The sequence below is a fragment of the Sebastes umbrosus genome, chromosome 23 (assembly GCF_015220745.1).
Source record: "Sebastes umbrosus isolate fSebUmb1 chromosome 23, fSebUmb1.pri, whole genome shotgun sequence".
In the NCBI taxonomy this organism is placed as follows: domain Eukaryota; kingdom Metazoa; phylum Chordata; class Actinopteri; order Perciformes; family Sebastidae; genus Sebastes; species Sebastes umbrosus.
In genome coordinates this window covers 11,643,542-11,668,465 of record NC_051291.1, presented here as the reverse complement: position 1 = coordinate 11,668,465, position 24,924 = coordinate 11,643,542, and the positions used below count along the sequence as shown (strand labels likewise).

Genomic DNA, 24,924 nt, shown 5'->3' with positions numbered 1-24,924 from the left:
TTTCACCGAAATAGAATACACAGAGGTGACATTACTGGGTAAAATATGCACGTAAACATATTTTTGAGACTTTTCCTTGAAAAAATTAAAAAAAGTTCAGTAAATGCAGAAAGACTGAGATAAAGTCTGCTGGTTTTTGGATTCTTGGCCGAGGCAATATCCCCAGCTCAGAGATATGTCCCGCAGATCCTGATGGACAGAAATTCTGCAACAAGTTAGTCCAGTCTGACAGCCCCAATGCGACCAGCCTCAAAGCCTGCAGGGCTTAAACTGGGTTATAAGCCCAAAAAGAAAACCGTCTCCAGTCGCGATAGCTGAGCACGCAACTTCTCCTCTCGCATATTCCTTGTTGAATCTGCCGCCTGACTTTTTTCCAGACAGTATCGATATTCCACGGAGTAAACAAGTCTTGGGGCATTCATCATCAGCTTGGCAGCACCGGGGAGCAAACATTGCTTTTGATTGAGGGGATGAGGAGAGAAAACAGTAATTTAAAACCCTCTGTAACGGACAGGCTATTTTTTTTGGGGATGCTCTCAGATAAGTTTTCTGCCCCACAAAAGAAGCCCAGAATTATTTTTTTCTCCAGATAACAATGTCAAAGCAATACTGAATCGTCTACTTCTAAAGATGATGTTAAAAAGTTGTCAGGCTTGGGCTAGATGTGGTAGGAACAGCAATGCATTTGTAATACTGAGCCAAATGGGACATCAACCTCAGTAACCACATATTGAAATCACAATACTGAACATTGTTGATCCTCTTTATTCACCTTCTGCACCAAAGCACAGTTTCAAAATCAAAATCTCATTTTCTGTCAGTGAAAATGTGTCGTTCAAGCCCACATGGAAGATAAAGTTGAAACTGTGAGTTATCGGACTATAAATTAGGTCTTTTATTTTGTAAATATGCAACATAGTGCAAATAAACCTTCCTCTGTGGAACGAGCAATTGTTCATGTTGACTCCCTGCGCTATTATTGTTTTTTTGAATCGTGCTGCTGTTGGTTTTGAGCTATATTGAATGTTTTATGGTGTGACTATATGTTGTTTTGTTATTATTGTCATTACTAGTTCAACTGTTGTTGATTTTATTGTTTTTTTTGTAGTTTCTTTGTTTTTTGTTAAATTTTTGACTTGTCATTTGTTGTTATTTTTGTCATTAGTAGTTTTATTGTTGTTAATTTTAATGTTTTTCTTTTGTTTTTTGTTAAATGTTTGACTTGTCATTTATTATTATTGTCATTAGTAGTTTTATTGTTGTTAATTTTAATGTTTTTCTTTTGTTTTTTGTTAAATGATTGACTTGTCATTTATTATTATTGTCATTAGTAGTTTTATTGTTGTTAATTTTAATGTTTTTCTTTTGTTTTTTGTTAAATGATTGACTTGTCATTTATTATTATTGTCATTAGTAATTTTATTGTTGTTAATTTTAGTGTTTTTTTGTAGTTTGCCTGTTTTTCTTTTGTTAAACTTTTGACTTTTCATTTGTTACTACAGTATTGTTGTCATTAGCAGTTATATTGTTGTTGATTTATTGTTTTTGTTTTGCTTGAAGTTTGTTTTTCTTTTATTCCCTCTTTTTGCTTTGGATTTTTATTACATTGTTGTTTTTGTACGGACCCCAGGAAGAGTAGTTTCTACTGTGGTGGTAACTAACAGGGATTCTGGGTAAATAAATAATTACATTAAACCTCTGGAAAGAGGAGCATAACTGGTGATATCATTTGTGTCTTTGCTGAAGAAATAGGGCTTCTCTTCCACCGCAGCCATTTCCTGTTGCGAGTATTACTTCCACATGAGCCTGTGGATATATTCATGTCTTGATTTCTGCTGAATGCTGATACCCTCGGATCTCCAGGCAGTGCTTTATCCCGGATGACACAATGACATCTCATATACTGACAGTAATACTGAAATATTCTCCGGGCAAATACAATACAAATGCAGTTGTGGAAGTATTAGGTTTGAAGGTTTGGTGATAAAAAGGGCAGCATGTCTTTTATTATGTGGAAATGAAGAAAACATTTTTGACTGAAAGCACAAGTATGATAGAAAAAAATGAAAATCAAACAGCAAATAATAAAGCCAACTATGCATAATTTAGCAATTTATCATGTCAAACACTTGAATTATTGTTACCAGATGTTGATTCTCCACTTCAAATAACCCCATAAGACAATTCCATCTGAGCCAATCAGTGCATGAAATACTCAAATGTGTTGTTGACTCAAGTAACAAAATGAAAGAAGCAGTAAATCATTTGTTCACCTGATTGACTGGAAGTCTTTTAGCAAAGATCACAGCAGGTAACGCTGCCGTTTTCTTGTGCGTCATCGACAAAAGTTCACTCGCATTTTAATCATTTTTGAGTCATGGCTCCACTACAATCACGCTGAATGGATTGAATGGTTTGAATCATTGTAATTATAGACACATCACATGTAGTTGCAAGGCTGCTGAAAAACAGCATTGATGAAAGGCTGCAAACTAGTGGATTTTTTTGAATGGATGTTTTTGAGATATTCAATTCAAACTTTCTGTTTGAGATTAATGTACTTCTGATTGAACTGTCATTGTATGATGCTTGAATTGTTAGATGTTTATCTCCCCTGGGCTTCTTGGATGGTTAACCACAACTGAAATAGATCTGTTTAGATGAATTTTGTGGTTTAGAGTAAATGTCAAGTATCAAACTTCATTTCAAATCAGACAATTCATCATTCATCACTGCTTCCATCTTGATAAATGCACGCAAATCAACATATGAGTCATGTGGTTGTTGCGTAACATGCCATTGTTTACAGGGGCACAAACATATCATGGAAAAAGGGTGCAACGATTATTTTCGTTATCAATTGTTCTGACGATTATTTTTGTGAATAATTCATTAATTATTTGGTTTAAAAAATTTCAAAAATACAGAAAAGTGTTCATCAAAATTTCCCAGATTCCTGTATGCTTTGAGTCCTATATAGAACATGGAGTAGTGGTGCACCTCAGCGTCTTGTGGCCGAAATTAATATTACAATAATAAACGCTTAAAAAAAATTCACCCGACAAAAAAAGAAAAAAAAAACCCAACTAAACTTTTTTTTTTTAACCAGTTTTCGCAGATGAAAAAATAAAAGTAACATAGAAAAATTATCCTGACAAAACCTTTTTTCTCACCTGTTCCACACACTGTATGAAAAGAAATTGAGGAACATGAAAGATTATCCTGTTAAAACATGTTTTTGATCAGTTCATAAACACTGTAGAGAAAACAATTTAGATCAGACTTAGAAAATAGATGATCACCAGATTTTTTTTCTCACTAGCCTCTCAGGGCTTCCGTACAGAAGACCAAGAAAAAAAGCAAATAATTCATTTTGAAAGACTCAAACAAGTGAATTTTTGTCATTTGTAATTGCTTCTTAACTTCTTGTTTCAGCTCTAAAATTGTCCTACTCTTGTACCAGAGAAAGTAGACACAACTTACATGGGATTTTGTCCAGCTCATTCATAAACTTGTCCTTCAGCTTGGAAAAGTCCTCGTCCTTCTCGCCGCCGCCCGGGCCGGCCATGTTGGTGGTGTTGGAGCCAGCCGTGGCGGAGGAGGCGGTGGTGGACTCGGGCGCCGCCGCCACCAGCGCTTCCCTTCGACTCTCAGCCATCGTGGCGATGCTGGGCAGCCAGGCAGATGCTGGACAAGCGGAGAGACAGAGAAAGGGGAAACAGAGTGGGTTAGATTTTTATTTATTTTTTTTGCCGCTGTGACAGATGCATGTCAGAGGCAGCGCGCTCGCCTTGTCAGATGAGTGAGTTGACGCAGACCGTGTGAGCAGCTGCTGGCTCAGCCTGGGTAAACATCAGCTGGGGTCCAGAATGAATTGGCCAGCGCGCTGAATTCAGAACAAAGCTACTCACTCACTGCTTAAACTCCAGATTAGCATCACAGAGATAAACTGATTATTTATTACTCTCTTACAGCGCAGGCAGTAAATCTCGGCACTGCTACTGGCTTAATTGAGATTCTGGGCTTTTAGAAGTCAAACGAAACAGGTACAGTAAATAATGTTGCAGTGCGGAGAAGATTACTCAGCCACTATCTTATCACACCGTGCTCTTTGTGCACAGCAGGTGTATTTACTTTACATTCAGGTCTTTTGTGAGGACGAAACAATGTGTTGCTTATGTTAACCGGAGCTTTGTATTTACTGTATTTGTGGATACAGTCATGTGTTCATGCACGTGTAATGCTGTGTAATGTACTGTACAGTTTACATGAACATGTTGGTCATCACATCGTTCTCACTGTGAGACGTTGGTTGGTTTAGGACAACAAAAGGAGTCACTTACAATATATCACTCTGACTCTAAAGACTCTATGGCTTTATGGTGTTGTAAGTACCAAAAGACAGTATATACAGTACTCTATATATTGAGCAGGAATTGTGTGTTGATTGTATACAAATATACAAAATTCTAGGCAATTAGGGCTGCAACTATGGATTCTGTTTCAAATAAATTAATTTGATGTTTTTTTATTTTAATTTTTTAGTCTATGAAATGTCTAAAAATTTCCAAAAGTCCAATGTGATAGGTGATAGATATTATCACGATACTTAGGTCACAATACGATTTAATTTTAATTTTAAACATTTTCAATATGCTTAGTATTGTAAGATATATTGCGATATATTACCTTTTTTCAACTGCAAACTATGCAGTTTGTCAACATCTGTTTTACCTAATAAGAGACAGTTTTCACTGTGTTCATCTCAGAGTTTACACTCACATATCTTGGAGGTCAGAGGTCAAGGAACCCCTTTGAAAATGGCCATGCCAGTTTATTCCCTCTCCAAAATTTAGAGTACATTTGGAGCGTTATTTTTTGGTTCTTTCCAACAAGCTAACATGACATGGTTGGTACCAGTCAATTCCTTTGATTTCATATGATATCAGTATCTCCACTCTAGCTTTAAGACTGAGCCAATTACAATCTCTTAAAGACAGATTAGTGGCCAGGGAGTTATTAAGAGGTTAATAGTTTATATAATAAAAGATACTTGACGTCCGTGTATCAATATAATATGGCCACACAAAGTATCCCAAAGTATCTGTATTGATTTTTTCCCTTAGGAGGTGACATCTTCAAGTTTCTTGTTTTGTCTGACAAGCGGTCCAAAACCCAAAGAGCTTTAATTTAATATCATATAGGACAAAGAAGAGCAGCAAATATTCACATTTGAGAAGCTGGAATTAGTGAATGTTTGTCATTTTTGCTTGAAAAAATGATTAAAACACTTAACAGATGATCAAAATAGTTGCAGATGGATCATCTTTATTTTTTGTTTCAGCTCTACAAGCAATAGAATAAAGCCAACTGTGTAAACAAGTATGTCCTGGAGGGTAAACCTACATATATTAGTTGAACCTACAGTATGTTTTTCATGCATTAAAACAGCAAGTGTGGAATTTGGAGGCTGATAAACATTTAAAATATATATTTATTATGTAATTTCAACACAAAAGTAAGTATTTTGATAGGAAAACAGGCATCTTTCCTCGGTTTTCCTCGGTCATGACACACGTCTGTTGGGCAAATCTACTGCAGACAGGAACTATTTACTGTCCACTGTTTGTGTGCAGGTTGTAATTTGGCTCTGTCACCATAGCAATCAAAGAGGATAATGGCACACTAACGGTGCAGAGTTTTTCCACCAGTACACAGCAAAGGTTGATGGCACCTCCTTTGCCACACTGCAGTGCTCATTAAACTCATATTTTCTCATTTACAGTTTTGTTTCATAAAGACCATTGCACTGGTGCCGACAGAAAGACTTTTTAAAGGCTTCTATGTAATTGAAAAATCTAAATCTTACCCTCAGAAAAGGCCTCTAATGATATCCGTTTCTAAACCTCAAAGAGCTGAGCACAAAATGTGGCGGCAATTCATCCTAATATAATCTTTAAAAACACGAAGGGGAAAGGAAAGCTTCAGAGAGCTGAAATCCAATTCGTGTTTCTTTGAATGTATAAAATTAGGTTCGCGAAGGCGGCGAGGCAATTTCGACTGAATTACAGCAGAGATATGAAGTGTCGTTTCAATATTTGTGCTTCTCGGATACAGTTTAGCTGCATCTGGACACTTTGGGCGTTCCATTCTCCTGAATTCATCAATAGACAAAGTTGATGTGGTAGCGATGAGTATCAGTTCAAGGAAGAAAGTAAACTATGAGCTACTGTTGGCCACTGTGCAGCTTCACAGAGTAGTTGTGTAGTAGCATATTCCCTTGTTTACGTAGCTCTGACTGAGGGAGGGAACGATCTGGGAATTCAGTCTGGCAACCAGCCACAACCCCGTTTCTATAAAATCTAGGTTAGCACTGCCACTGTTGAGACTGGTGCCAGCAACAAAAACGCAGTCAGTGGGTTTAATAAACAAAGTACATCTGTGCAAAATCAATTGGCCTTCGCATACGTGAAGGATTGTTGTTGGGAGACTTGGAGGAAATATATTTATTTCAAACTGTTGCCTGGTAGTTGGATCCAAGAGGAAACGGAGAAAATGCCTACTATAAAGGACGTATTTACAGTTATTGCAACAAATGTGGGTAAATATTTTACCTCATAGTTTGCTGTAGGGCTGCAAAATTAATCAACATTTTATCAAAAATTCATTTGTACGCCTCTTTATCGTGTAAGTTTTGAGCCACGCAACAAAACGACAGTAACGTTCACAGGTAATGTCCTTAGTTAGGTTCAAGGCCTATTGAAAGAGGCTGGGACACAGGTCATGGGGTAAGGGGTATAACACATGCGCAGTGTAACTGGAGCTGCGGTCGTGCATTGCCATTGGCTCAATTTCGGCGAGTGCAGACTAGATTGTTGTACCCCGAAGATATGACGCGTTGATGACGTGGGACTCTTTCCAACCTCCTTGGTTAAGTTTAAGAAAAACTTCATGGTTGGGCTTAAAATAATGACGTAAACTAAGTAAAATACGTACGGAAACGAAGTAACAGAAATACGGAAAACAGGTCACAAACGTCACTAACGTAACTTCAAAATAACTCTTTGGGACGCAAACACAAATCCCCGGGTTGAAAGTTGTGCATCTATTGGACCCATCCACCTTCCCTCCCGCCATAAGCAGTCTTTCTCACTGTTTATTCTACGACACTAGCTCTGAGCAGTAGCTTATTTACGCGGATGCGCTTACATTGCATGCAATACAGACTACACGGCGTACAAAAGACACGCCTAAAGCAAGAACGGTGTTCTTATTGCACGCAAGATGACTTGCGTTTCCTCCATACACCATTTAGTGCAACTGAGCTGATTTTACAGTAAATTAAATACAGCAGAGACGGTCCTGGCCTACGCATCATATTCTTAAGACTTAAGATAACATCTTTATTTGGTACAGATCTCCGCAACAATCACACCATAATCATTTGAATATGTTTTTCAATGAAAATGAGAATAATGATGTAAAAATCATTTCCTCTAATATCGCAATTCCAATATCAGTCAAAATAATTGAAATAGGATATTTTTTCAAAATCATTCAGCCCTATCTGGCAGACAACAACAGAAAAACAGAAAAGGTTGAAGAGAAAACACTGTCAAAATGTCTTCAGAATAACCTCATCGGTGTGTTAAAAGAGGATACAAACTATGTTTAAGCACTTTCTTACTACATTGACATCAAACTGAATATACAGTGAACAAGGACTGTGGACTGGGAAAGTGGTATTTACAGATTTCACAGTTTTTTTTATGGATGTGCGTCAACAAGTATAGCAACATGCCATGAATGACATTAATGGACACTAATGCACACACTGACATTTTCTCTATCAGTAAATCCAGCATATCTATCAAAGAGCAGAGAGACTTCGCCGTAGCAAATATCACACAACAACCTTCCAGTCAGCATCACGGACAGCGGAGGTTTGATGTGTACATCAAACAAACATCCTGCTTTAAAAGTGAGGAAAAAAACAGCAGAAAGTAACATTAGTTTTGGATGTATATTTGTCAGCAGTCCAAGGTAAAATCAATCCAAGAAAGGCCCATGTTTCCACACCTAAATCGATGTCCTTTTGTGAATCTGAATCCCGACACTGACATTACATTACGTGTCGGGACATTACATGGTGTGCAACAGAAATCGCTCAGGGAGACGCAACCGGAGCAAAGAATACAGAACATCAAAGAACCAGAGGCAACACGCTTATTCTAATTCAAATACAAACAGCGGCTGGAGAGGAAGCAGGAGGAGACTAATAGTGGCGTAATCCTTACACACATTTAGTGACGCCTCAGTCCCGACCAGCCGCAACAGAAAATTAGGTTATTTCTGCTGCTGGCTTGAAGTCTGTATTCTTGGAAAACGTATATGTACAGCTAAATTTACTGAACCATGACTCATTACAGTTTTCTGTTTTGGTTTCCTTAGTGGAAAAGTTCATATAATTACAAGACTTGTTTCATATGTTCCAATTATAAGAAAACCAGGGTTCGTAAACAGAAGTCACACAGACTGACACGTAGCTCTTTAATGAGAGAGACTCTGATAAACCGTCATTCCTCTGGGTTTGATTTATTGGCAGCAGGGGAGGCAAAACATTATTTATTATTTGCATTGAATCTTAAAAGAACACTACTGATTTTTTTTGATTGATAACCCTTTTTAGGCAGATAAGCAACTTACTACGTTTACATGCACACTGATATTCCACTTTGATACGGGTCATGTAAACAGCATATTCTGTTTGGATATTCTGAATTAGGCCTTATTCCGAATGGAGCATTTTCCAATTAAGACATGTTGGATATGCCAATATTATTCAGGTTTTAGGAGCATGTATACAGTACATTCAGAATATGCATCTCAAATGGTGTTTTTACAGCAGTTTGCGACACGCAGCCTCTTGCCTGTTTACGACCAGCTCATGTGCGTTGTACACAAATCGACTAGCCGACAGTTTGCAGAGATGCATGACCTAAAGAAAAGCCCACATTTCAGGTCAGAAGGAGAAACACACCTACTTCTAAACATTACGAAAGACTTGGATATCAACAGGTTTTTGGATATGCGCAAATATCGCGACGTCGACCTTTTCAAGAAGGTGGTTGAAGGAACATTTAAACGGGAATATTAGTGAAATATTCATTTTCATTAGCCATGTAAACAGCTTAGTGGAAATATTGTCTTTTATTATTTTGTGCATGTAAACGTAGTCACTATAATATCCTGTGAAACCAAATGCCCATTGTTGAAATCCACCACTGAGGAGATGAAACAAAGAGAGGCAGAAGCTCAGGATGCTGCTGCTGATGTTCTGCCACCAGGCTAGCAGCAAGCATGGCTCAGTAGTGGCCAATTAAGCTGGCTGGGACAATTAACATCAGAGGCGCCAGAAACCAGCAGGTTAGAGCTGACTGGTAGAGAGTGACCTCTGGTCCGGCGCAGTGCTAGTCCCAGTGTGTGTGCGACAACAGGGTGCTTGAAATGAGAAATAAACCAGAGGAATAAAAACACCTGCTGACAACTGCAGTGCATGTGGCTTAGCCAGGCACTCACAACTGGTGGTGTTTGCCAAGAAAACCAATGAAGGATTGTATCCTGGCACTGCCTTAGCCACTCCAACTGGTTGGACAGGTTGCATGTACAGAGGAAGAGAACATCTGAGGAGGATAGTAAAGGATTTAGGCCAAAAAATGTTGACACAAAGTGAGAAAAAAGCGGCTTCATGTGTAGGAGGAGGCACAATATACAATTGGCAATGACAAGAACTGTTAGAGGAGAAAAAAAAGACAACTGTTGCCAAGAGAAACAAATGATTGTAACATAATGTATCTGTGGTTGCGTGGCCAGTGATACTGTAAATCATTGGCTCTGTTTATAACTTGGTAACAGTAGCCAGGTAGCAAAGCTAATATGAATGGCTGGTTGATGGTGAAGGTTAATTTTTTTTTGCCTCCACCTTCGCAACCACACTTAATTAATGATTGTTCAGCTGTTACGTGTTGCAAGACTACATATATGTCAACTGTATTTACACATTTGTTAGAGACATGATAAAGAGCTTATAGGCTAACTCAAAAGGGCTAGTTTGAGGGTTTGCCTTGAAGATACTCACTTGCACATGTAGATATTATGGTTGTAGTTTTAAATTACCCAGACAGTACCTTCATGTAATTAGCACCAAAAAGTTGCTTTAATGACTTCTCTGCACAATTTGTCCTATTTCGCCTCCTCTGATGTTCATTTGAAACCAAAGACACATTAATAAACCGGTGGAAAATGAGAGTGATACATGGCTTTGTTTAATTATCCTACATGTACAGTAAGTAATGGCTGATAATTGGCTTCCATCTTCTTACACAGTTCTCCTGTACTTACTCTGAATTTTCAGTTACTTCAATTGTGTACATTTGGTGCCACCCAAGTATAATACTGCTTTTATACAGGCGGTTCTGAGAAGTGAAGCCAATGTGGAAGTTTCTTAAACTTGCATTCTTTCTAATATCCAGCAGGGGGCGACTCCTCTGGTTGCAAAAAGAAGTCTGATTGTATAGAAGTCTATGAGAAAATGACCCTACTGCTCACTTGATTTATTACCTCAGTAAACATTGTAAACATGAGTTTATGGTCTCAATCGCTAGTTTCAAATCTTCTTCAATACAGCATGATGTTCATTTAGTAAACTATGGTCCCATTTAGAGTCAAATAGACCATAAAGCAGGGGATGCTTTAGGGCGTGGCTACCTTGTGATTGACAGGTCGCTACCACGGCCTTTATCGTCTTACAACTTTAACCCTTTCAAGGTGTATCTTCAATCCATGAAAGACATAGAAAATGTCTTATTCATCATTTGTTTGTACATAGCTCCACCCTCTCGTGTCTGTTCTTGTTGCAAAAAACCAAGAAGGCGATGGCCAAAAACCAAGATGGTGATGGCCAAAAAACAAAATTGTGAAAGCAGAAACCAAGATGGCAACAGCTAAAAACCAAGATGGTGAAAGCTAAAAACCAAGATGGCAATGGCTAAAAACCAAGGTGACGACGGCCAAAAACCAAGAAGGCAGTGTCTTAAAAACACGTTGGCGACGGCCAAAAACCAAGAAGGTGACTGCAAAAAAACAAGAAGGCGACAGCCAAAATACTGAACTCAATGCTTCAAAACATATACAGTTTATGCTTTTATATCAATTATCACCGAGGTGATACATCTTCACAAGCATACTGTATTACGCTGCTTTTATTTATCAAGTACATCTTATCCTGTTTCACTTACTAAGATCACATTCCTGAACTAACCATAACCTTACTGGACATTCAGGACTGTATATAGCCGTAGAAATGTCCCATCAGCGAAACAATGCCACTAAACTGAAACAACAATGTATTTTTAGATGAACCAGCTTGATTACACAAAGTTTAAATCCCTTGTGGTGACGCCGAACTCTGCGAACAAAAGCAATTCTGAGTCGCTAGCATGAGGCGGTATTCACAATCACTTCGTGTTTACCAGCTGTTGCTTCCCAACATACTGCGAAAGCAAGATAGCACCGCACTCTCCAGCTGTGATTTTAACACTCAGCTAACACTTGTTTAACAACATCTTTTGTCTGTCACCAACAGACAATTTCAAGACGTGTCATGCGGTTAGCTGCTGAGAAAAATACTTCCAAAGAAAGAGAAAAAATACAGTAACTAGTTTAGAAAAAAAACTATGAACTAAGCAAGAAAAACTTGAGTCATTAAATAGTTTAAACATGAATTTAACTTCATGTAAAGAGTGGCAATGAACCTTCTCCTGTCGCGAACAAGGCAACCATTGGTTAACTCGGCCCTCTCAACCTCCCCCTTTGTTGCACGGACGCCTACGCATGTCCATGTTCACTCAGCCTCCCTTTGGTCTCCCTTTGAAACGCTGCAAGGTTAGTGTGGGGGCTGAGCCATTGAGAGGCACGCCTGGCAATGACAGAGATACTTCAACACGGGCGAGGACTTTTAGGGAGCACAATGATGCTCTGCAGAGTGCATGTGGGAGGCTTCCTCTATAGAAAAATAATTGATCACGCCGTGACGGGGTGTTGCACACAGGCTTTCACTCAATATTTCCAAGGGAGATCATGTCTGATGCGAGGGACAAAAACGCAAACATGGTGGTTTACCGCGCTTGTACGAGGATGTGTAATACACAAGGAGCTACGTTTTTTTGAAAAGACAATAATTACCCTGAAGAATTCGGCAGGCAGTGAATGCAAATTTTTATGTAAATCCCAGTGAATTAAGAGACCTTCCAGAATGAGACATGCATCTGAATGAAATAATGTTCCCAAGCCTTTTAAATCGTTTTCCTCAGGGTTGTGTAACGCTGATGCTTCTCAATCTCCGAACGAAATGTGAGCAGTGTGTGTGTGTGTGTGTGCGAGGAGGACCACCCTCGGAGTTTGTTATGTCTCTCGCATCAGGCCTGGCGAAAAATGAAACATTAATTCAGCTCATATTTGCACCTTAATGACTACTTGCCCCTTCAAGCATAAGATGGCAACTTCTGTGTTATCTCCATTGTCTGCAGCGCCTCACAGCAGGTGGTCCACTTGAACAGCAGGTGGAATAGGCTTTTTTTTTTTTATCTTTATGGAAAACCTGAGAGCCTTGTTGACCTTTTTCCCTTTCCAAGGGTTGTCATCGCTATGTAATCATACTGTATATCGTCTGCAACACGAATGTTAATGTCTGCCCTGTCACCATTATGACCCACTTGGAAGACAGCTTTACACTTATGTCTTTTCCACTCCAATGATAACATTCAATCTTGCATTATTGTAACCTTTTGGGTGATTCAAGCAAATTTGACTAAAAAGAAATGCAAATTTAGGAGACACTAAGAATTGATCTAACCCATTATCAACTTTCACAGTCATTCCCACCTTCACTACGCTGCAGGATGCTTGTTTCCCTCTTTCTGTGTTTTTGCTCCAACCATCTCTTTGGAGGTGTGCCGCTCAGGTGCAAAACCCCAACCCAATTACAGGGCCGCCAGATGGCCCAGCAGGTCCCCAATGCAGTGGCGAGGCTGGCACATAGCTCCCTCCTATCACCTCTCTCTCTCCATCTTTCTCTGGAGCTCGCTCTCTCTCCCTCTCTAACTGGGTCAGCTCCCTCGCTCTCTACCTCCCTCTATCCTTCCTGATATCTCCTCCATCATCCTTTTATGTTCCCCCTCCCCACCCCCAATACCAATGGGTTTTTGTTTTTCCCCAACCTGGGCAGTCGTATTGCCATTAACATGACCATTTCTACAATTTAGAAAGATTAAAAAAACAACAACACAATAGATAGATTAAGAGCTAACATGGAGAGACCCCTTTCTCGAGCTCAGATTTGGACACCATGTTGGTATCACATGGATTGCTCTGCTCCCCACTGGTTCCAGTATTGGCCAGCTTTCCCAAGGTTGCATCTCATGTTTGACGAGGTCATAAAGCTGCCAAAAATCAGCCCATCCCAGGATTAATGGTTTCCATTTCATCATCAAATTCAATATATTTCACAGCTCACAGCTTGGTACAGTAAGGAGAGCAAGACACACGGGTGGCCTTTTTTGCCAATTACACCACCCTCCCGTCATGTTATTGGGTTTTATGAGTTAATCACCCAGTAAATCAGCAATTAAAGCCATTTTATCAAGAATTATCTGCTAATCATCACAACATGATGTGGCAGTTGTTATATGTCAGCCTAATTTAAACCAGTTGAATAAATGTATGCACAGACACTACAGAAAAAAAGAGGGATATAGTCAATGAGAGAGAGCTTATCATCTGCGTGAACAAAATGATTGGTATAATTTCTTAGCCTTAGGCTTATTAAAATTCAGATCAAATAGAAGCATGTGTTTAAAAGCATTATCTGCAATTACAGCTATTTTTTCCCCATAATTCCCATAAGAGAAAGAGTCTGTATATTTATTGAAACTCTTATAAATGTAGACAGACCCATAATTATGTATAAACATGAATATAAATATGTAAGAACAGCCGCAGACCAGTCAGGGTGCCCATGCCGTCCTCATGTTATGGATGGTATAAATTTGGAGATGCGATTGAAATATTTAATTGTGATTAATCGCATGATTGTCCATAGTTAATCGCAATTAATCGCAAATGAATCACACATTTTTTATCTGTTCAAAAGATACTTTAAAGGGAGATTTGGCAAGTATTTAAAACTCTTATCAACATGGGAGTGGGCAAATATGCTTGCCAACGGACAACAACAGATGTAGGCACCCCTTTGAAAATGGCCATGTCAGTTTTTCCTCACCAAAATTTAGCGCAGATTTGGAGCGTTATTAAGCCTCCTTCGTAAACACGTTGTATGACATGGTTGGTACCATGATTGGTGATTTGCAATTTTCCGATAAGCTGTAGGATTGAGTCTTCCTTTACTGGTGAAAATATTCTACTTCTTAATATAAATAGACCATTAAACCCCCCATTAGATTAGCTGAAACATCCATTGTCACAGAGCTGCTCTCAAATCATTGAATATTAGTCCAAGTGAAGTAAGTTGGGTTAATTGTTAATGTCAATGAATACAAAATAATTCTGCTTTAGTGAAATGTAATAAATCAAAATTGCAAAGGCGAGGTCACCATTCAAAGGCTATCCTTCAAAACTCTCTCATTCAGAGACAGCGAAACAATTCAAAAGGACTTGTTGCGTTTAGGACTATTTAAACAGGAGGAGACTAATAGTGGCGTAACTGTTTCGTCAAAGACAAATCAAAAGCAGCGAGAGACTCACAAATGCTGCCGTAGTGCCGCGATCGATAGTCTGGATCAATGGGGAAGTGCTTTGACTGAAGTGAAGTGAGTCTTAGGCAAATACAGGAGTCAGAAACAAGCGCACACATTTGATTTGAATCCCGAATCAGCGGCTCACATTCCCTTCGTAACAATGAAATGCTAATGAAGTCATATTGTGTGCTTTCCGACACTTAACCGTAACCATCTTGATTATTTACTGATGAACAGTTGCTCAGAGATGTTAAACCACTCGCAGATTCAAAGCATGGGAATTGCTGCTGTTTAAAGTAATCCTCAGAGAAGACACTTAGTAATTTCTTTATAGACCTGGATAAACTAATAATCACAGCAAGGACACTGTTTTGATCCAAAGGGAGCGCTAACAGTGTAATTACAATACATGACACAAAATAAACTCTAAGCAAATTAAAGCTTGTGTTTTGCATGCATAATAGAGTGCTGCATCAAACAATTAACACCATTATGGTGTACTGGGGAGATATTCAGCAGATAAATTTGAATTTTAAAAGTAATTCCGCGCTCCATAGACTATTTCATTATCCAACAGTTATGAGTGATCTTTATTGAATGAATTGTGCTCTTTCTTGTGGCATGAATATTACATGTAGAAGAATAAGTGCCATTCAGGTCTGGCCTTGGTGATCAAAGCCATCTAACTAATGGCAGTAATGTTCAACAGTATTTTGTTTCATGGAGAGTTCAGATCCCATCTCTGTTGTTCAAGTGAACTCGTTCTGGGCTGCTTTGTGTGAAAATATCTCAATCTTTTCACGGCTGTATTTTTGGAATAGTAATTATTTTCACTCCAATTGGAAGTAAAATACAAATAATAAGTGGTTGAGTCTCTTCGTGCGTAATTTATTGATAGAGTGGTCAGTGGTTTCTTAATGGCAACCACACAGTTAAAGGAAAAATACAACAACCAAAGTAAAAGCAAAGAGCTGGCTTACTTTGTGCATATAAACATAACTAATGAGTCTGTTGGGTCATCCTTGTAGAAAAAGCAATTCATGCGTAAAGCCCAGTGGGCAACCTCAAGGTCTGAGGTCCTACTTCTCACTTGATTTACTACCTCAGTAAACATTATAAACATGGGTTTATGGTCTCAATCGCTAGTTTCAAGTCTTCTTCAATACAGCATGATGTTCATTTAGTAAATGATGATCCCATTTAGAGTCAAATAGACCATAAAGCAGGGTACGATTTAGGGCGTGGCTACCTTGTGATTAACAAGTCGGTACCACGGCGTTGTTTTCATTTTACAACTGTGTTTTCAGTTCATGATAGTTAATTATAACCTTTTTGGTCGCCTAAAAATGTCTTATTCAGCATTCGAATGTACTTAGCTCCACGCTCTAGTGTCACTTCTGGTTCCAAAAAAACAGGATGCCGAACTCCAGGCAAAGATTATAGAAGCAAAGAGACAAAACTCCAGTGTTTTTTTGACAACAGCTGCTGCCACCGTTTTGGACTGAAAACGCTTATTATATGTATAATATATTTTTTGTTCAACACAGGCCATTTCGGTAGAGACATTAAATATGACAATAGAATAGATCTAACTTAGATTTACTTTTGTACGGCACTGTGTAGGCGGACGTTTGACTGGCGTCCGGTAGTTGCTTTCAGTCCAAAATGGTGGAAACATAGCTTTACTGCTGGGCGCTGATGTTGCAATAGAACGAACGATTGACTTTCACTTCTTGGCAATGTACGTTCTTTGCTCGAGGCTTCAAAACAGCAGTCAACAAACCAATGGGTGACGTCGCGGTGACTACTTCCACTTTTTACATACAGCCTAAGGTAAAGCCTCAACCCATCAACTCCAGATTCCCTCTGACTCTTTCCTTTCTCCGTTCACTCTCTAACAAAGAAAATCACAAAACTCACCAGTCAGCCAGCGTCAAACCAATTTCTGTCTCATTACTGCTTCACAAGAAAAAGAAAAATCTCCATTTCATAAAGTCAACTGACAGCGACAGGTCAAATATCAGACCAATTCAGACTAATAAACTGACAAGAATTTCCAAGAAAAACACTGTTTGCATTGACACATGCAGGAAGAAAGCCTAACAGTGCACTTAAACTTTGGTAAAGTGCATGAGGAAGACACGAGTTAGTGAACTGGCACATTAATTACTGGCTGTCAGTCAAGTACCCAACACCATATGCCGGACTCTCATTTGCGCAAGGATAGTATTTCCAGACATCGTGGTCATGCACACATACACACAAGCGGGGGGAGTCATCTTTTATGTATATAATAAGTCACGTAAATGATTGTTAGGTGAGCTGCCTGCAGAGAACAGAGATAAGAGGAGGCTGAGGAGGCCCCGTGGCCACTTCCCCTTGTCCAGTGCAGCCTCTTTACTCACCTGAAGCCAATCTCAGGGGGTAATGGAACTGGAAAAAGTTATTAACCCCGCTTTGCAGCAAGGGCAGGACAGCTCTATTAAGCCAGTGCACAAAGATTCACCCATTTTCAATTACTGCTTCCAAAGCGCTGAGGAAAAAAAGTTAGAAAAAGCAGCCTTGTTGTCTGCCAGAGGGAAGGACTCAGGGCTCCAGATCTCAGCAGCTCTTATCATCTACTCTTGTTCCTCACGCAGCGTAAAGGTCTGACACACTCCCTGAGTTGTTGGTGGATACGTTCAGTCTATTTATATGGCAAACATCGCAACGCCCACTGGAAAATGGGTCTGTCAGCCCGGGGCTAAATGAGAGGCTGGGGAGTAGAGAGGATGGTGTAGAGAAACCTGATACATTAAGATGCTGAAATGGGCATTAAATGATGTTGCTATGATGTGAATCAATACTGAGACACTATGATAATCTAAAAGAGCCTTCTCTAGGCAGCCCAGGTGCAAAATAGACCTTTCAGCTCTAACATCAATCTCAGACTGACACTATTGTGGCCTTTATTCAAAGAGAATTCTCTGATCTGATTTGAGAGTCAAAGATGAAAACGTCTGCCTTTCTGCTGCTGCTATCTGCATAATGAGCGATGAAAGTGAAGCTGATTTCTTTATGCAAAAGTCCTCAAAGCGTTTTTCAAAGGATTCAATCGTATGTAATTAAATAATATTAGGGATGCGCTGTTTCAAAGTGTAATTGACTTACACTTTCCCTGCAAATTACTGGTACCATTAAATGCAACATTTCTATTGAGAGCACATTAATTAAACGGTTTATTTAAACATCATTGTTGCTATGTGAACACCTTGAAGCTCAATAGCTTCGTTCATTCAGTGTTTTAACTTTATCTTTTTGGCACAGGAACCCTTCACAAATAGAGCTTGATTAACTCAAAACTGCCTAGTTCCCAGACGAGGAACCAAGTCATTGTTTTGCAAGTCACAATTAGGTCTCAATTCTTTGCACTCAAGTCCCAAGTCAAGTCAGGCAAAGTCCTGAGTCCTAAACGTTGGGTTTTGAGTCCTAAACAAATATAATGCCATTTGCGTCTCTGTCTGTAATTTTCGTTTTGCATACTGACATTTGTTTTTTTGTTGACCACCGCATAGTTTTTGTATGCAAACGAAATTATCTTTGGTATCATTTTTTCCATCTGGCGCTCAGTAACGTTAGTTCTTCATGGTTCTCTCTTGCAACTTGATTGGATGCTGTTGTATTGGTTCAAACTAAGTGGATCTGGGGAATTATGTTCCCTTTCACAAGCCAACATTTAGTCTGTTTCAATCAAACTCTTGTGCGGTTCGTTTGGGCAGTTGTGAACGCAGTAATCATACTTTGGTGCAAACCAAAACGCAGGCTGCCTGTATGGGCATTTGTTGAGATGAACACAGGTAAAGACAGGTTAACAAGAGTGGGAGAGGACTGACCTGGACTCCTGAAGAAGTCCGATGTTTGCATGATAGCTGGACCGATAAAAACACACAAAATATGCTAAATAAAGTCCACAAAAATAGTGATGTTTAGTCGTTCGAGATTAACTAGAGGAGAAGGGATTTGTGCGCTCAGTCGATCAGTGCCGAGTAAAAGTGAAAAAACTTTGACGGCAATATATCAAAGTCTGTGATTCCCTGCAGAGAAGTGGCAACTCTCGAGACAAAGAAGATAAATTCGCTCCTTCGTACACTCCCCTCAGTAAATTAATTTCTTTAATTTGGTCCGCTTTAATTTGTGAACTGTGAAATCGAACCAGACTAAATACAAAACAAACCAAAAGTATCAATTTCACATGAAGAGGATATATAGTAAGGATCTCTCTAAGTTTAATTTGAGCATTTAGCTTCAGTTGGCCATCAAAAGGTCTATAACTCACAAATTAGAGTACACACAGTACAGTAACTGCTGGGGATCTCTAATGGTACACTGTTTCTCAGCCCCCGCGTCTATTAGGCAAGCAACAGGGATCAAACACTACAGTTGGCTGGCTGACTTGTTCTGTCTTCTATTACTTTTGCAGATACAGTTTGAAGGAGTTTAAAAACCCCACCTCCCACATTTAGCGACCCGTAGCCCTGGTTGCGTGCGGAGTTGGCTGCGAGGCTGGAGGGGGGCCATTGAGGACCAGGGCTAATATAGCGGTGCCTGGGGAGTCATGTCTGTTGGAATCAAGTCTGATGTGGGAGGCCAGGGGCCATGGCGCGACTACTGGTAGGTGAGTCATACAGATAAAGGGAGGCTATTTGCTCAACCACTTCCTGCCTCCAGGGTCACCCTTCAGGGAAGTCTGCCCGGCAACCACTGGCTCGGTGACAGGCTGGGAGAGGCAGGAAGTGAGTCAAGGAGCGAGACTGACCCTTATAGAGCAGGGCAATAGATGTACTCCAAAGGGTTACAGAGAGCACTTGATTCCATCGAGTAGAATAATCTCTTTTTGATGTCACATTACATCTAATTGTGATAAGAAATGGATGTTTTAGAGTGCTGTAGCTCGGAACAGAACATAAAATAAATGCCCTGTAGCTTTGATTTTATTTAGCTTCCACGCTGCAGCTTATTCTTCTTCTTCTTCCCGCCCACTCCTTCACGCCTCCCTCCGCAGCACCCTGCCTCCCGCAGGGCTCGGCCACAGATATCACAACTGACACGGTTTATCCAGGCAAATAATCTGGAGAGGAATTATTGCGTGAAGTTGCGACTTCAAAAGGCAGCAACTAATTCCAAGAGAGGTCATTATCACCTCAAGTATAAGTCTCCACATTTTAAAAATACTCATTGCTTTCGTAAATACAAATATAGCAGAAAGTGTTTTGGAGACCTGGGAAATTTTCCATGAAGAGGAAGTGCTCTGTTCTTTCCTGTTTCTTTGGTTACAGATGACGGCAGATGGAGCCGCTGCACTTCCATATTTGTTGTCGTAGCCTTTTGTCATGTTCTATGGTGTCCATGTCAAAAAGACACGTCCCCAGAGCTGTTAATGTTCTCAAACAGACGGCCCTTCAAGTGCTTCTTTCCAGACACTTGGCAGCTGACCTTTTAATTCTGTTTAGAGTGTGGAGTGTGAGCCGTTTACTGATGATGTCGCCCTGGATTGACTCAAACTGTAAATGGTTAAAGCAGCAGTGGGTAGAATTGGAGCAAATATGATTTAAACAAAAGTCAGTTTTATAAAACGGTCACTATATCCTGACAGCGATGCATGAGACAGGTAATCTGAAAGAAATCGTGTCTTCAGGTGTCCTCTGGTGCTCCTAATCGCATCTGCAAGATTACACAGATCGGAGGAAAACAACCAATCAGAGCCGAACTGGAGCCTTGCCGTCTCTGAGCAGCTGTCAATCACTCGCAAACTCCGATCAAATGGTCAAAATAGGCAGCGCTGATCAAATATAAATCAATATTCTGTCACTGTAATGCCTATTTCTCACCTCAAATGTTTTCAGAAGCATCTTGTAGTGTACTGTTTAGCTGCATGTTGAGATCAGTTGAGGAAATACCAAGCACCGCCCACCAGCCGGAGCAAACTTTCTCATTTTACAGCACAACAGTACATTACAAGATGTTTCTGGAAACATTTAAGGTGAGAAATAGGCATTACAGTAACCGAATATTGATTCATATTTGATCAGCGCCGCCTAGTTTGACCGTTTGATCAGAGTTCGCGAGTGATTGACAGCTGCCTCGGTTGAATGAACAGCCAATAGGAACACTCTCTCTCTCTCTGAAATGACCTGTGATTGGCCCAAGTCTCCCGTCATGGGATAGATTTTCTAAAGCCTGAAAACAGAGCCATGATGAGGAGCAGAAGTCTCTCTCAGAACACTTGAATTACAATATGCTGAAAGATTATTATGGAATATTTGCCCCAATGATGCCAAAAATATTCTGCTTACTGCAAGTTTACGCACCCAGCGGTGACTAAGTTGATGAATATGCGCCGTCTTATCTGATTTGTCGCTTGAAAAAGTGATTCAAAATGCAAAGAGGAGGTATTTGGGCTAACTTGTGCGTTTAAGAAGAGGCAAATCTCATCCAACACTTGCCTGTAGCCTGACTCAAACTTTTTTTTCTCAGCAGTAGTCCAAAACAAATTTGAACTTGCACTGACATTTTCCGAAAAAATAAAAAACACTGCCTTATCTGATTTGCTACTTGACAAAGATGGTGTTTGAAGAGTTTGAAGAGTTTCTGCCGAGGGGCTAAATTACACAGTATCAGAACCCATTTGAGGTGGGGTGAATTTTAGGTCACACGACAACATCAGCGTTCGCCTGAGTGATGGAATAAATCAGCTCGTTTGGGAATTTTTCACCCGCAAACACACACTTCTTGAATCCAATTGACACTCGCAACAGATTGGTGCTCTGATTCCAGTCACAGGATCTCGTACTTTTTAATACACACAACCGCTGACAGGTTGCTAATCCCACGAAGGTGTCGCAGAGTGCTGCCAGAGTGTGATCAGAAGGTGACAAATAATTCAGCTTCAGAAATAACAGTCCCAGTGTCACCGATCTGCCATTTCAAGCAGATGTGAATAGATCACGACAGCACAGCGCGGGAGAGAATGAGATGATAGGGATGATTAGGAAATGACGCTAGCTTTCACATCGGCGTCCTGACTTTTCCCTTTAATTCATGCATCTCCTCATGGTGTCTGTTTCCTCGCTCACTTTGATGGTTTCCCATTCTCCTCGTCCGTCCATTAGAAAGCCTTTTCCCCACTGGGCATCCTTTCATACGCCTACAGCCTCTCACAACATTTCCACCCACACACTTTGTTTGAAAAGCAGCATGCCTGCCAAAGTCCAACCAGCTCAATAATTGTCACAAAATTATAATTTAGCTGTGCTCATTTTCTTTTTAAAGTAAAAAAAATAAACGATATGAAAAGTACCTGATGAATATCCAGTGAATGGGAATTTGACCTTTTCGAAAAGAGGCAGCAAAATAAAAGATGCTATCATTTTCCGTCATTGAACCAGAGTGAGCTGTCAGATCGGATCTCGCTGGCACTATCATTTAACACAACAGCCTCAACTAAATCATACTCCAGTGCCTTGAAGAGTGAGACTGAACTCATTGACAGTGGTGGCAGCTTGATAGATAACATTGCGAGGGTGACATTGAAATAAACAGGCGTTGTGACCGACGATCTTTCAGCTTATCGTTCGCCATCAGGCGTCTGTGACACTGCATTAGCATGAGTTCGGATTTTTCTCATTTGGGAGAGGCTCCTCTCATTTGCATGGCGCTGGTATCGCCGCGACCCCAGGTTGTGAAGAGCTCCGGTGAGTACAGAGAGGAGAGACAGATGCGTCTGTCGTGCATTTCTTTCTAGTGCTTTGATATATCTCATCTTCATAGCTCAGATGAGGGAATACAGCGCAGGTGTTTTTAGTTACAGAAACCTACATATGGCACAAAAACTTGATAGCATCAAAGAGATTTCTGCTCCTTTGAGCATCAAGTCTGTAGATTGGGATCAGATGCAGACATATCAAGACAGCCCACGGAATTGGGTTGAAATTGCTCTTGAATAATACAGTCTGCAGCCATGATAGTGCCGCACGGAGATGGAGCACTATGTTTCGGCGGTATACGGAGGGTAAAAATGGGACAATATGCTCACTGCCTCCATGCTTACAGAGGTGTTTCGCCGCAGTTGACCCTGTATAACACTGTTTTACTGCTCCTTGCTTTCTCTGAGCAGCAACAAGACGACAATTACAGCTGGAACCAAATATTATTTTCGATTAACTGGTTATTGTTTGGTCTATAAAATGTCAAAACAGTCCAAGTTGATATCTTTAAATTGCTTGTTTTGTACGGCCAAAACCAATTTACAGTGATATAACACACATGAAACCAACATTTATGGATATTTGAGAAGCTAAAGGAGGAATTTTTGATTAAAGCAATTGTTAATTGACTATTAAAAATGGCTGTTGATCGATTAGTCGATTCATTGCATGTGATTTTACATGCAAAAGCCTTTTCTGTAAACTTTCTCTTGCCTCGTCTGCAGACACAAGGGAGACATCACTTGCCACCTGACAAAACTAGAATTACTAGCTACGGACAGCACGAAAACATAATGCCTACGGCCATGGCTGTCGCCCCTGTGGAGACATAAAAGATCCATTAGAAAGTAATGAATCACTGCACCACTTCAGACAACAACAAGCCACTGACCTCTAACCCCTCTAACAACCAACTAACTGGTTTTGACACTCGGAGACGTAATCATGACGGTCCCAGTATTGGCAGACAAGGCTTCCGAACCAAAACATCTGCTGTAGTAGTACCTCCAGGCAACAACAGAGAGCCCTCCCCACCTCCCACAGCCCACATGATAATTATCACTGCTGGCTGCGGCCAAGCCATCCATGCTGCCATGTCCATTCAACGCTCCAGTGACTTTTGGGTACTGCATGGTGCTGTGATTAAAATAAATGAGGTCTGTGGGGGTGTATGTTTTTGAAATCAAGACTGCCTCTGATTCATTTGGTAAACTTATTTTTCACTGAGTAAACTGAATGTTTTAGGATGGTAATCACTGCACACTCTTATTCTTTCTGTACTGGGAGCTGTCCGTGGTGCTGAAAGGGGCTCATAGTACTTTACACAAACAGGAAGAGATTCTCTGGTGAAATAATCCCTGGCTGAATCAAACCAGACTGGATGGAACTAAATTACTTTTTCTTTTCTTTTTGCGTTATGTATAAATTCGAAATTTCATCTGAAATAGCAGCTCACAACTGGCAGTCCGTCCTTCAAAGAATGCATTCTTCCTCAATTTGTGACAGACATGGGATTTTACAATTCAAAGTCTTACAATGCCTTCATCTATTAAAGGAAAAGTTAGCAAAAATGTATCCAGGGGCAGATCCCTTTATGCAACAGATGTAAAACAGTTACAGGATCCTCATTAATACTTGTTGGTCTTGTCCAAATCTTCATAAGTATTGGACATCTACAGTATATTATATATATATTCTCGGAGGTGTCAAATTTACCCTTTTTCCTTTGATTGCAGTTTTCGTTGTAGTACCAGAGGATATTCTCCTTTCCAGATATTACTCAAATGCTATTGCTTTTGCTTCCCTAATTGCTACGCGACTTATACTTATAAAGTGGAACCAAGGGACTGCAAAAATATTTTTTTGTTTTTCTGTGCTACTTCTTGAGATGCGAAAATAAGCAATTTTTAAATAATTACGCAAAAAAAAAAGCACTTTTTATTACAAGTATTCTGCATTATCGACTAGGTAGTGTATCCTTCCTCAAAAATCCATCTAATTTTCAAGGGATCATAAAAGATATAAACATTAACAAACAACCACCAATAAATTATTATTATTATTATTAGAAGGGTGAAAAATCTGATAAATATCTTAGTTAGATCACGTCCCGGTCTTCCAAGAACGTTTCAGCTGCCATCTTGCACAAAGTTGTGATTTTGTTTGGCTCTGCCAGCTCAGTTACACAACACTTGAGATTATTTCTGCCTCCAGAGAAGCTCTGAATTTGTAAGAAAGTAAACTCCAATCTGCGAAACTTTGCAGAGAACTGCATGTGACACGCCGCCCTGTCAGAGTGGATCAGGCCCAAAATCACATACACATCCAATTCCACTGCATGTCTTAATGCAAAGTGGGCTGTTGAAACC

The 24,924-nt window shown here is 39.9% G+C and overlaps 1 protein-coding gene across 3 annotated transcripts in view; it reads right to left on the bottom strand.

The window, feature by feature from the left end:
* Window positions 1-24,924, bottom strand: part of syt1a (synaptotagmin Ia) — a 185,179-nt gene that overhangs the window by 44,668 nt on the left and 115,587 nt on the right. For 2 of the 3 annotated variants that reach the window (XM_037759999.1, XM_037760001.1), the window contains exon 5: window positions 3,484-3,687. In XM_037759999.1, the coding sequence (XP_037615927.1) occupies window positions 3,484-3,658 (175 nt within the window). In that variant the 5' untranslated portion in view covers window positions 3,659-3,687. Of the gene's footprint in view, window positions 1-3,483; window positions 3,688-24,924 lie in introns of those variants that run through there. The other variant, XM_037760000.1, reaches the window with a different exon arrangement.